The 12,304-nt window shown below is 39.1% G+C and overlaps 4 protein-coding genes across 4 annotated transcripts; all 4 read right to left on the bottom strand.

Moving 5' to 3' along the window:
• Positions 1-190: 190 nt before the first annotated feature.
• NSI1 (Nsi1p) lies at positions 191-1,846 on the bottom strand (the record flags this gene model as incomplete). The annotated part of the gene is made up of 1 exon (XM_448727.1): positions 191-1,846. One exon carries the CDS (start codon positions 1,844-1,846, stop codon positions 191-193), a length of 1,656 nt encoding a protein of 551 aa, XP_448727.1.
• Positions 1,847-2,435: 589 nt separating this feature from the next.
• VPS54 (Vps54p) lies at positions 2,436-5,090 on the bottom strand (the record flags this gene model as incomplete). Its single annotated transcript, XM_448728.1, has 1 exon — positions 2,436-5,090. One exon carries the CDS (start codon positions 5,088-5,090, stop codon positions 2,436-2,438), a length of 2,655 nt encoding a protein of 884 aa, XP_448728.1.
• An 851-nt stretch (positions 5,091-5,941) lies between these two features.
• REG1 (protein phosphatase regulator REG1) lies at positions 5,942-8,968 on the bottom strand (the record flags this gene model as incomplete). Its single annotated transcript, XM_448729.1, has 1 exon — positions 5,942-8,968. One exon carries the CDS (start codon positions 8,966-8,968, stop codon positions 5,942-5,944), a length of 3,027 nt encoding a protein of 1,008 aa, XP_448729.1.
• Positions 8,969-10,433: 1,465 nt separating this feature from the next.
• On the bottom strand, positions 10,434-12,002 carry RAD28 (Rad28p; the record flags this gene model as incomplete). The annotated part of the gene is made up of 1 exon (XM_448730.1): positions 10,434-12,002. One exon carries the CDS (start codon positions 12,000-12,002, stop codon positions 10,434-10,436), a length of 1,569 nt encoding a protein of 522 aa, XP_448730.1.
• Positions 12,003-12,304: the final 302 nt, after the last annotated feature.

Below are 12,304 nucleotides of genomic sequence, written 5' to 3' on the forward strand. Positions count from 1 at the left end.
TCTATGCAAATAGTAAGGCTTATATTAATACAATACACTTCATAAGCGTAGCTTGATGAAGTGAGAAAGAAAAGAATTTCAATTAAAAAAATGAATACATTCATGATGCCACTCAGTGACTAGCACCAGTAGAATTACCGCCGTAATACAAATGCAAGGAGAAATACGCACTAAACAGCAGCTTCTTTATTCACTCCTTGGAAAGCAGCTCCGTACAAATTGCGGTAACAGTTTTATTTTTTATATTATCAATTGGCTCACGAAGCTTTTCGTAACACAGTCGCAGTTCTAATGGTGACCATTTATTAGATTCAGGCTGTTCGGTAGCAATCGAATTCCAGTCAATATGTGATTGGTGAGTGTAGTTATGATTTTGAAGAGTCTTTAACAGCCAGCGGCCTTCCTCATCAGTAACATTTTTGACTTTACTTAGCGCTTCATCTTTGATCATTTTATTCCATTTGTATCTGCATTGAATACGTGAACGAGTTCCTCCCATTCTTTCACTAACAACAGTCCAGTTTATCACTTCATTAAAGCCAGGTTTGTCATTAAGAACCCTACCTTTTGGCCCTCTGGTTAGTAGATGATTATTTTTGTCTTCAGCATCAATGATTCCATCATGAATACCATCCATCTCGGTCTCACGCTTCTGATGATATTCGGCAGCCTCTTTGAACATGGTTCCAATTACCTCTTTCAGTTTAGTTTCTTCCTCAGCGGTCCATTTTTGTGATGCCCTTTTCTCTCCACACTTGATGTAATTTCTCCACCTATCTCTGACATCCTCAGGCATTCTTCCCATTTCTTTACCAATAACTGACCATTGTCCCTCCTTTTCAAGACACAATTTCGCCAAAATCTCATCTTCTTCTCTTGTCCACTTACCTCTTTGTTCAAAAATATGATATCTTCTTCTAACGTGTTTGTACAAAGATGATCTGGTTCTGTATGGCAAAATTTTACAAATGGTTTTCCAAAAGTCATCCCTTTGACCATTATTATTCCATATTCTGTCACAGAGCTGTTCGCGTGTGAAGGAATTCATTTTCTGATATTCATTGATATAAGCGTCAAGTTTAGCGTCTTCTTCTGCATCAAAACCTCTGCCAGCGGATTGTAGTGATGAACTCAGAATACCATCTGATGAATCCAATTTATCTGTCAATGGCTTTAGAACTTTGCTGTCAATGATTCCCTTTTCCAAAAATGCATCATCCAGTTCGCCTGCACCTTTTATGGTAGAGGGTACACTTCTATTCGCAATCTTTTCTTTATTTTTATTACTGATGTCATTATAGTTTTTTTCTGTATCCTTAATTGATTGATCATTATTTGTCGTATTAATTCCATCTGCATAGGAAAATGTATTAGTACCATTTTCTGAAAGTGATATACCGACTTTGCCATTGCTCTTGGAGAATTGGTGACTGATCTCATCACTGATCTCATTACCACTGAATGTGTTATAGTTTTTGGTAACATTATCAGTGACATCCAAGGCCATCTCTAGCCCGGATAATGCTGGATCAACATTGCTATGCGCGTCTTGGTCATCAGCCTTCTTTGAATGGCGTTTTTTCTTGTTGCTCTTCTTACTCTTCTTCTTTTCACGCTCTTCCCTTTTTCTTTTCTTATCTATGATGCCAACAGCTTTCAAAGCAGCAATACTAACCTCTGTGTCATCGTCAGCAATCTGACTGCCGATTTCATCCTCACCTTTGTCCTCATTACCTTCCTGATTGCCTTCTTCAACATTCTTCAGGTATAGCCAGCTAATCGCCTCCTTTTCAGGATTGCTCTCTGCTGTTTTCATACTGTTCCTGTCCTCACCGGGAGCATCCATATTAACGTAGTCAAGTGGCTCTATGCGAGACTTCTTCTTGCTCTTACCGTCGTGTTTAGCAATTGTTGCCAAACCAATTCGCGCTATCGATGGGATTCTTCCTCAACTTCTATCCAAACAAATATATATAGGTATTTACCACCAGGAAGTAAATGGACGTAGCCAATAATGCTACACATATAGTAGTCCAGTCATTGTCGTTGTTTATATTGCCAAACTTCCCGATGACCTCTGATCATACGCATAATGTTTGTGAGAAATCACGCAGAAGGCCAGCTTTTCCGGATCGCCTGAACATTTTTTCCAGTTTTTTGGTGTAAACAACGTCTCTTTACAGTGTAGTATAAAGTGATATTACTACTCTTCTAGTATAGAATTTGGGCTTGGTAAGCTATTGTTCGGCTGAGTTTACATTATTTACTGTGGTTCTAAATCAATTACTAAGTACATGGCTATGTATAAGAGATTAGGAATTATGCATTGGGTTGCTTTTTGTTGTTTTCGAGAGAAGAACTTGTTCTCTGGAGTTTTTAATGTATGTGCGTTTAATGACACTAGTACCATCGTGTAGTGTTGCCTGATTCTGCCACTATGCAGTTGGTGGAGGTGGTGCATGTGCTTGGTAAAGTCTATCAGAAGCAGTCCTGTATCTTGTTCTGAGGTCATTGTAATAGGTGTCTGGATAAGGGTTGTAATCCTTGAAATTGTGGCCCAATCTTTGATAGAATTTTTGGAGAATGTCTATGAACTCGCTCAGACAGTCAAAGGACTCACCCATAATCGATAAGTTTTTCGTTGTCTTACCTATTGCTTGACCCTGAGGAGCTACTGAGTTCATAGATGTTTGATTGAAGAACTTCAAGAAATCGTAAGCTTGTCTCTCGAGCGAAGGAAGGTATATGGATGGCAGATTTAGTGATAGAATCATTAACTCATTCAGGTATATCAAAGTCGATAATAGAGGCTCACTGGCAACAAATGTCTTATCACCAACAACAACAGATTTTCTGTGTCCTTGTTGAGGTTGTTCTGACCCAGATTCTTGTTCCCCATCGTTTGGATCGTTCACCAATAAACTCGGCAGTTTAGTCCATTCTAATGGATCGATATCAATACTTGTCAGCATATCATTAACCGATTTTTGGATATTAGGGTTCACAATGGCTGGTGTCCATTTTTCGTTGACTATCATTGATTGTAACTTCTTACTATTCCGTGGGAAAAACTGGCTGATATAACTCTTGACTTGTGCGGCCAACACATCGCTCAAATACTTGGTCAAGAATTCACCTGATAGTGCTTCACACTCTTGTATAAAGGTAACGCAAACATCATAGAATCTTAAGAAGTAGTTGAACCTGATGCTGCTCGTGCTATCACGCCTAACTGCAATAATCTTACCAGTACGTAGTTGAATTACGTGGATGATCTCATTAATTCCTTGTCGTATATCTAACTGAGTTATCATGTTATGCTGGTTTTCATTTGGTTCAGGTACTGAGTTTATTTCGGTTAATGAGATATCAAGAAGCAACTTTTGGTGACCATAAAGTCTTCGTAAAGCCAGGATTTCATGTGAAAATATTCTTTGAAGCATGTTAGTAAACTCGTCATTAGTTTGCTCCCTTATTAACTGAGCTAATCTCGAACCTGATGCTGCTGATGTTGACGTGGAAGCTATGTTTTCATCTGATTTTGGCTTAGAACTTTCCTGAGGCAGATAGCCCTTAAGTATTGACTTCAGCTCTGCAAGAGTCCTTTCCTGATACAGTTCAAATGCTCCAGTTAGTTCCTCACAACTGTATAATTTCCTAATATAATCAACTATACTATTCCTTAAGTCTTCACTGAAGTTATATTGCTCTTTTTCCTTATTGGTAGTTCTAATATACTCAATCGTGAAAGAGCCCTCCTTCTTCATACAGTAGTCACGGATATCTTTTATTAGGATGTCGCATAGCATTAAGGAATACTTGCCCCCAATTTCGATCGCAATATTAGTTATAAATTCTCTGCATTCAGACAAGGCGGGGACAGATTTGAGGTTAAGGAGCTTGAAAGGCCATTCATTAGTCCAAGCTTGGACAACCTTGTCACTATTATCACCATGTATCAAATTGTTTATTGAAGATGTTAGATCTAAGCATTTTTGTAATTCTTCTTTCTCATAGATCTCCTGGCATTCTCTTATTTTCTCTTTAATTAACCGAACTTGTAATAAACCTTGCTCTAGTTTTTCGACATTTCTCCTTCTGAATATTTTCTTCAGTTTTGCGAGTCGGACTTCAATTTCATTTCTTTCGACATTAACTAACGATTTGCTTAACTCATCTAGTAGTCCTAAGCCTTTTTTGATACTTACCTCTAAGTCATCAACTTCTGATAGTGTTCTATAAAATTTATGGGACGATTTTGAGATCTCTTTTATTAAGAGATTCTCGACAACATCTAAATAATCATTCAAATTTCTTCTTAAATTGCCATATCCTATCACTCTATCTTCTGCACCACTTACACTGAAATTCTCTAATTGTAGCTCCACTCCTTCTAAAACTTTATGAAATACTCGAGGATTGTCCAGCTTGAAATTGTCATCCATGTAAAAGTCTGGGACACCTGCATTTTTAAGTTGTGTGTCCCAACTGGTGACTTCTTTATCATCTTCCAGGGCGTCATTTTCATCTAGCTTGTCGTCACTTAATTGTCTAATTTGTTGCATTCGGTTGGCGCTTTTAATATTATTTGTCGCTTTGAACACAGAATATTCAGAATTAATCAATTTTCTGTAGACATCTAACTTCTCTTTCCATTCAGTTGGCAATGAGTTCTTTGTTAATGTGATAGGCGGTATATCAGACACAGTAGGATAACTCAACCAATTTTTCCTTCTAGTATTCATCACAACTTCAAAAATGGCATTGTTTCCTAGTGGTGAATAATCCATTGAACCGCTATGGCGCATATTATCAAAGGCAAAGGGTCTGCCGTGGCCTGGTCTTCCAAATTGAGATGTGGATTCAAAGCTTCTCCTGACACTCATCGAATCCATAGATATCCTAGACGAACTCTTCACTTGATTACTTACACTGACACTTCGGAGATCATCATTCAAAGATGACGAGTCATCATCAGCTATAGAGGAGGAAGGTGTGTTGGACGGTATTACACTATCCTTTCCAGAAGTGTTGGATACAACAATGTTAGCAGGTACCTCCTTATCGCCCCGTTTTGAACTTTCAGACATGCAGACTGGTGTTGATTGATTTAAACTTGTAAATGTTCACTTAAATGCTCAGAATATAACAAATCTGAAAGCATAACAACCTAATATGTGACCTTGATTGAATTAGCAATTCTTGTCTATATTATTTGTCTTCAAATTGGGGCCTATTAACCGAGTAAGTTTATCAAAGAGAGACCAGTAACGTAAAAGTAATGTTTAAAGCTCGCCAAACTGGTTTAGGTCTTACAATTTGCAAGTATTATAAGAACTGTCTATGACTACAATTGACTTTTCTGTTATTGTTGTTTTACTTCCGTTATTTTGTCATTTCAGTCCTAAACTCAAAGGGCGAGCGTTCGCTATGAAAAATAGGATCCAAATCCTTCAAAAGTGTTACTATCATATGTGAATTGTGAATTGGTTCTTGAAGTTGTTTTAAATATAATGTTGGGAATTTTAAGATTTTATTTATTACTAAAAAAATAAGTATGTCTTGTATTTATCTTGCCTTATTTAAATTTTCATTAGACATATGCCATTAAAGTGCAAAATTAACGGTCAGGAAATTGATCGATGGATTCAACTTATATGAAAAATCGGGATTGTGGCTACGAAATATATGAATAATATGATCAATATCCGACACAAAAGAAGAAAATTGAAGGTATTTATGGAATCTTATCCTGGCTCCTAATAGTGTGATCATGACACGATGAAACAAGTTTTGATACTCAATCTGTGTTGTCATCAAATGGGTTTTCCTCTCAACGGAAAATAAAAGAATATGAAGACTTGTGAAAGAAAAAATGCCACTCTTTAGTTTTATAGTCTAATAATTGTTAAGGGTCAGATCCGTTAACTGATGTTATGTCTCATTTATCTTCACGTCTATTTTCTGGTCTTTTCCACGAGTTTAAATACTTGCTGGCAGCATTCTTAGCGCTTTGCATCATTTTCTGTAGACTTTCATTACTTAGGTCTTTGTTAGTATCAGGATTTTCATTATCACTGAAACTTTGGCCAGTTCCGGAATGGCTAAAGTTATTTTTGGACATAATGTTAGTACTTGATTGTTGTGGTGAGGGTGAATTTGATTTATCTGATAGTATGCCTTCTTTGTTTATGACAGATTTCACTGAGTTGTACCTAGGTGAAAATGACCCTTTAATGGCAACATCACTAGATGCAACATCTGGGGCAGTATTGGAAGGAATTTTAAAGTTCTTTGATACCTCAATCGATGAAATTGGGCCCACATTAGAAGGAGGTATAACATTCTTATGTCCCGATACAGATTTGGCGGTAGCATTTGTCTGATGATTTACAGGTTGTGGTGTCTCAATACCAAAAAAGCTTGCCGAATCAGAAGTATTATCAGATGAATCTTCGTCATTACTGTCTGAATTGAAAATAAAACTCTTAGAAGATTGATTTCTTTTCAGAGGAATACCAGGCGAACTACTGTTGCTAATAAAGTTGTTTTTTTCTCGTGTTGCATCATCTATAGTTTCGCCTGTTATAAAGCTTCTGGTCTTCACTGGAGGAATAAAGTCTGCATTATGCTCGTTCGGCATATTTAAATCTTTGATTGACGTAGAAGTGCCTGATTTCCCTAAAGTAACAGTACGTTTTAATGTTAATCCGTCATCTGATTCATCATCTTCATCACTATCCTCTGAGTCTTCATCTTCATCACTGCTATTCAGTTGAGAGTCTTCAATAAACTGTTGCTCAGAGTCGGATGATGAATAACCATGATTTTCATTACTGAGAAAGTTTTGTCTCAATGGTGTACTTTTGCCACTATCAGAGGAAGAGTTGTAACTCGATGGACTTTTGCTGGCTTTACTCAGAAAAGGTGGAGTATCTGTAGGTGAAGGAATCATAATGTTGGTTCTTTTATCAAGAGGACTGTTAATATCATACCCTGTATGATCACTTTCAGTAATTGACGTGTCTAGACCAATTCCTTCAGGAACATCGACAATATCACAATGGTCTAGAGGCAAGAAACTCGACGTATCACCAGTATACACAGAGTTGTAGTCATATATGTAATCATAACCTCTAGATGTGTTGACATTGTGAGAAACAGCATTTCCGTAATTATAAATGTCACTTGTTTCAGATTCTTCGTCAGAACCATAGTTTAATGTTGTGGCAGGAAGAAGCTTAATAATTGGACGTACACCAGTTCTGGAAGTCACTGATGAACCGATAGATGAATTATCAGTAACAGGTGAATGAACTGTTGAGTCTGATCTTCTTGAAAATCTAGCATTTATGAATAGTCCACCATAGTCTTCCTCATCTTCGTTATCGTCAGAAGGAGATGACACTGAATCATCTGAAATAGGACTTTCTGGTATTTTACTCTCTTGATTTCTCTGGCCTTTTTCACCTTTCCGCACAAACCTGATGTTGTTATTGGAAGGAGCAGAACTTGGACTTACAGATGAAGTTTGATGAAGGTTATTACTATTACTTTCATAGTCTGAATCAACCTCGCTATCTGAGCTTGGATATCGCAGAGCCATACACTGCTCGACTCTGTCATTAAAATGAATATGCCTTGATGGAGCACTTTTCTTTTGTTCTTGACCGGTTCCTTTTTCCGAGTATTTTGAAGAAAGGATTGATGATAGTGGTTGTTTGGCTTGTGGTGCAACTATATCTTGAGCAGGAGATGCTACAACATTTGGTGACTGGATAGGAGTAACCAGACTACCTGATTTAACTGAAGATTGTTCATTGATCGGAGTATCAGAGTGAAAACTCTTGCTATCGGCAACAGCATAGTTTGGCGTTGTAGAGGAAGATCTAGGAGGGTTATGTAAATTGGATTCACTATTTTCCCTGCTTGGTGCTCCACTTCCAGGTCTACTTCTTGGTGTTGTGTAATATTGGGCATTGACTCTAGCAGCCAAAGCATCGTAATCATCATGAACATCCTTAAGTCCGTTGGGATCCATTACTACTGATGCGTGTTTCATATCGTTGATATGTTTTCTCGCTTCATTTAGTTTCCATTGAGCATTTTCTTCAATAATCTCTGTTACCGATCTTTTCTTTAAAATAGGTTTTGGAGTAACTGATCTTTTTCCTTTCGATGGTATTCTCTTTGATGTTTCATCATCTGAACCATAACCTATAGAAATTTCGTGCTCCGAATCCGTTTCAATATCGCCATTTTCTTTCCTCTTATTTTTCTTATTTTTATGCTGGTCACGGACGATCGGACCATACAGCCACGTAACATCAGAATCCTTTGACCAGTTCAGTATTTCTGGTGAAACGGTCTTTAAATGATTTCTGGCTTTTGCCCAAGTTCTCCATGATGCATTCTCCAATCTAGCTGCATTTACAAGATCAACGTCTCTCTTCTTCTTTTTTAAGATGATATACTTCCATGAGTTGGATATTTCCGATTCTTTCCACTGATGAGATAAGTAATCTACATGTCTCTCTGGTTCTACCACAACGTCATTGTCATCTTGTGGGATAAAATAATTGTCATTATCTGCTGGAGGAGGTGACACAGAAGCTGACTGTTCGTGAAGATGATCGTAATGACTAATATCTTCATTATAGTAGCTCTCCGTGCCATGGCTTGCCGGCTCATCATCAACTAATTTGCTGTCTGCTTCATCATCGGATGATTTTTCTGACGGCTTCTTTGTAGGGTCTATAAAATCGTCTAGAAGACCCATTGATCGCGTCCTCTTAAGATTGAACGTTGATTTCTTAAAGTCATCTTCATTTTCGGCCTCTACTGCCATAGAAACAGATGGACCCATATCGTCGTAATCATTGTAAGGTAATTGCTTCTTGTTGGAATCTTCCTTCTTGTCTGAAGAAGCATTTTGATTTTTAAAGTAGTCTGCTAAATTGGTAGACATATTTGGTAACTCAAACTAAAGTCGGAAAATGTATGAATGCTATAGTAAGCAACAATCAGAGATAACTTCTTCTAACTCTTTTTTTTGGTTCCTATGAGATGATATGAATTTATATTGCACTGAGTCTTATTGAAACTCCTGTCTGTAATCTTAGCTTTCACTACCAAAATCTTCTATGGATGAAACTGTAGGCCAGTAAAATGGACACTCTAATCAGTTGATTTGTAGTTCAATATCGTACAATATCTAGGCGATCCAAAGTCCTCTTTAGCCTCTGATAAAATTAGCACTTGATGTCTCTTATATCTTTAATTAATACTTCGCAGAGATACTCTGGTTCTAAAGGATATAATAAAAAAAATATGTTTCTTATCCCTTTTGTTCTCTTAACGATGTTCTTAGTCTCTTTTCAGCAAACCTCTGAGTTAAACCTATTTCTCTTCTGACTATTGCCAACACAAAACTACCAGTAACGCAAACAAGTTAATAGGCTAAATAAAAGCACGGTAACGATAATAATTAAGCGTTCTTCAAGTGTATTGAGCTTGATTCCTTTCTTGTCAGATTTAACAATTGCAGGTAAGTTCAAGTAATAGGAGGAGTCTGGTCTTCAAAAAGAAAACAGATTCTTATTTTCTTCCTTCAGAACAATTCAATATTCTGCTCTATGCCCGCTATGTAATACTTAGAAGCTTCTAATGGCACCTAGTCTCTCTTTGTCCTAAGCACGGATCTGCTTCTTCTTACACCTGCTTTGTCTATATTCTAACTTATCGTACTTCTAGCAACCAGAAAAGATAGATCTCAGAAACTCGACAAATGAAACCTTGTGATTCCCTTCTAACTAGATCAAATCCTATTAGTTCCTGTATCTGAACCTTTCAACAAGCTACAAAATGGGATCCTCTTTGCTTTAAATGTTTCTAGTGTTCCCACTTCTATTGTTCCCACTTCTATTTTTCCCTCCCAAAGACTTTCTCGTCCCTTGTGGGTTCCCTTTCTGAACTTTGCGACTTCTTCGGGATCGGTGACATTAACTAATTAAAACTATAATAATTGGAAGATATTCCTATCAGAACTATTGTTTTACAATTTACATACTTGGAGGTTCAAAGATATGACTATAGAGATATGGTTGGCTTATCAAAGTAATTTTGAGCTATTTTTTGGATGTACTTTTTTCAACTTCTATATGAAGAACCTATTGTCTCTTCAGCAATATCTAATTATAATGTGACTCTGTAGAAAAAAAGACTGGTGGTTATTAAATATTTAAATCTACAATAGAGTGGCTTTGTCAAATGATATGGACATCATAATTATCTTGAGAACGTATGTAACTTAACGAATATATATGTGGGGCGAATCCGCCATCGGGTATTTCTCAGGGAATACCCCGTGGGGTAAAATTCAGGCACACTATAGATGACATTATTTGCGAATATTGACGCTACAAATAAGAAGACTAAGACATCTCCACGACGTAACCGTCATTGGTTCCCAGGTATAAGCGCAGACCGACTCCGTTGTGAATGAATTTCTGTAAGCACATTCCGCCAATCAGTTTCTTGTTTCGTTTTATAGTCTTCACCAATTTGGACTTCGTGTGTTGCAGGTCGTTTTCATAGTCATAGCTTATTTTGTCCAGGTATTTCCCGGTATCTATCTCATATATTTGTATCTCAGCGTAGTCAGTGTTGACAAGCAGGTAGTTATCGAACCATTCCAGTCGCTGCGATGTTCTATATTTATGTTGCTCTTTATTTCTCGAAGGATCAATAGTAGAGCCTCCTATGGTCCTGCAACCTGTATATTCGAGGTCAATGGGTCCTATTTGTCTGTCGGCGGTTGCCGTTCCGCTAACATCTACTATTGACTCAGCATTTAGTTGGAACGGCGACCAACAGTATATCCTACCGTCAGTGCCCATGGTCACCAGCTCGCTACCTCCGGGACTCCAAGTCAGAGCGTTACAGCTTCTCAAGTGAGCCTTGCTATTACTAGCTGATCCCAAGCCTGAGTTGGCTACTGTGACACCTGGATTTCCTGGTCGCATGCTGGCCATGTTTCCCCAGGGTTTGCCGACCATGCGCAGGTCCCACAGTTTGCAATTGCCACCGGCGTCGCCTGTTGCCAGCAACTGGCCGTTTGTTGGGTGGAACCGGGCGCACAACATGGGGTCCCTCATCAGCGACTTTGCGCCCAGTTGCATGGCGCCTGCTTCGTCTGCAGCTGACTGGCGCAGGTCTATCACCCTCGGGTAGTAATCATCGGTGGCGACCGCGATGAGGCTCTGGGCTGCACTCGTGCTGTGCAGGTCATTGACCCTTGTGTCGAAGTTATAGCACTTGACCGCTTCGAAGCTGGCGGTGTCCCAGAGCTTCACTGCGTGGTCGTTGGACCCCGTTAAGAATATGCCGTTGTCTGGCCCGTACCATGCCAGGCAGGTGATGCCGTAAGTGTGGGCTCTGTGTGGGTCCTCCTCAGGTGGCTCACCTGCCTGTTGCAAGTGAGACGCTGGGCTGGCACGGGCAGTGCCCGGAGTGGAGCCGAGGGGATTGCCCTGGGGGCTGCTGGACTGGCGGTACATCCTGTACTTGTAAGCCCTTGTTTCGAAGGCGTGCACCGGGGAGCTGGCAGCTCGGGGGCCAGCGTGTCGCGCAGCGTGTCGCACAGCGCGCGGGTCCTGGGTCTTCTGTCTCTTGTGCAGCGATGGTCTCAGGGACTTGATATGGGTAGTGTTCTGGGCTGTGCCGTCATGGGCTTTCCTGGTTATGTACTCCAGGCGCTTGTTCACGAGGCTGTTGTCCTGCACTTTCCCGTCGAGCGACCACAGGGACACGGAACCATCATAGGAGCCACTCAGCAGCAGGTTCCCCGACGTGGAGTCCGTGGCTAGCGTGGACACGCCCGGCGAGAGGTGAGCTCTCTGTGGGCAATGGCTGTAGACTTTCAATGAGTCGCCAGTGTGTAGCGCGTCGTTTATTGAAGAGGCATGGTTCTCGAATAACCTGTCAAAGGCAAGCTTGTTCATTTTTGATCCGGTTTGGCACTATAACTTTAGACCAGGAAGAGCTCCAGCAAGCCAAACTTCTATCGGTTGAGCAAGTTAATTAAAGTTTTAAAATTGAAAAGCTGGAAAAAAAAGAACAAATATGTGTTATAATCTTTAAATACCTGATATAAAGCTAACACTACTAAATGTATGTAGAATGTATATAGGGACTTACTAAAAATGTCCTTTGTTAGAAATAGAAGGTGTTAAAATGAAAAAAGCGAGGATATAGAAAAAAAAAATGTTTATCAAAGAGATTTATTTTTAATATTTTCTTGCTT

This window comes from Nakaseomyces glabratus, chromosome K (assembly GCF_010111755.1).
Source record: "Nakaseomyces glabratus chromosome K, complete sequence".
In the NCBI taxonomy this organism is placed as follows: Eukaryota; Fungi; Ascomycota; class Saccharomycetes; order Saccharomycetales; family Saccharomycetaceae; genus Nakaseomyces; species Nakaseomyces glabratus.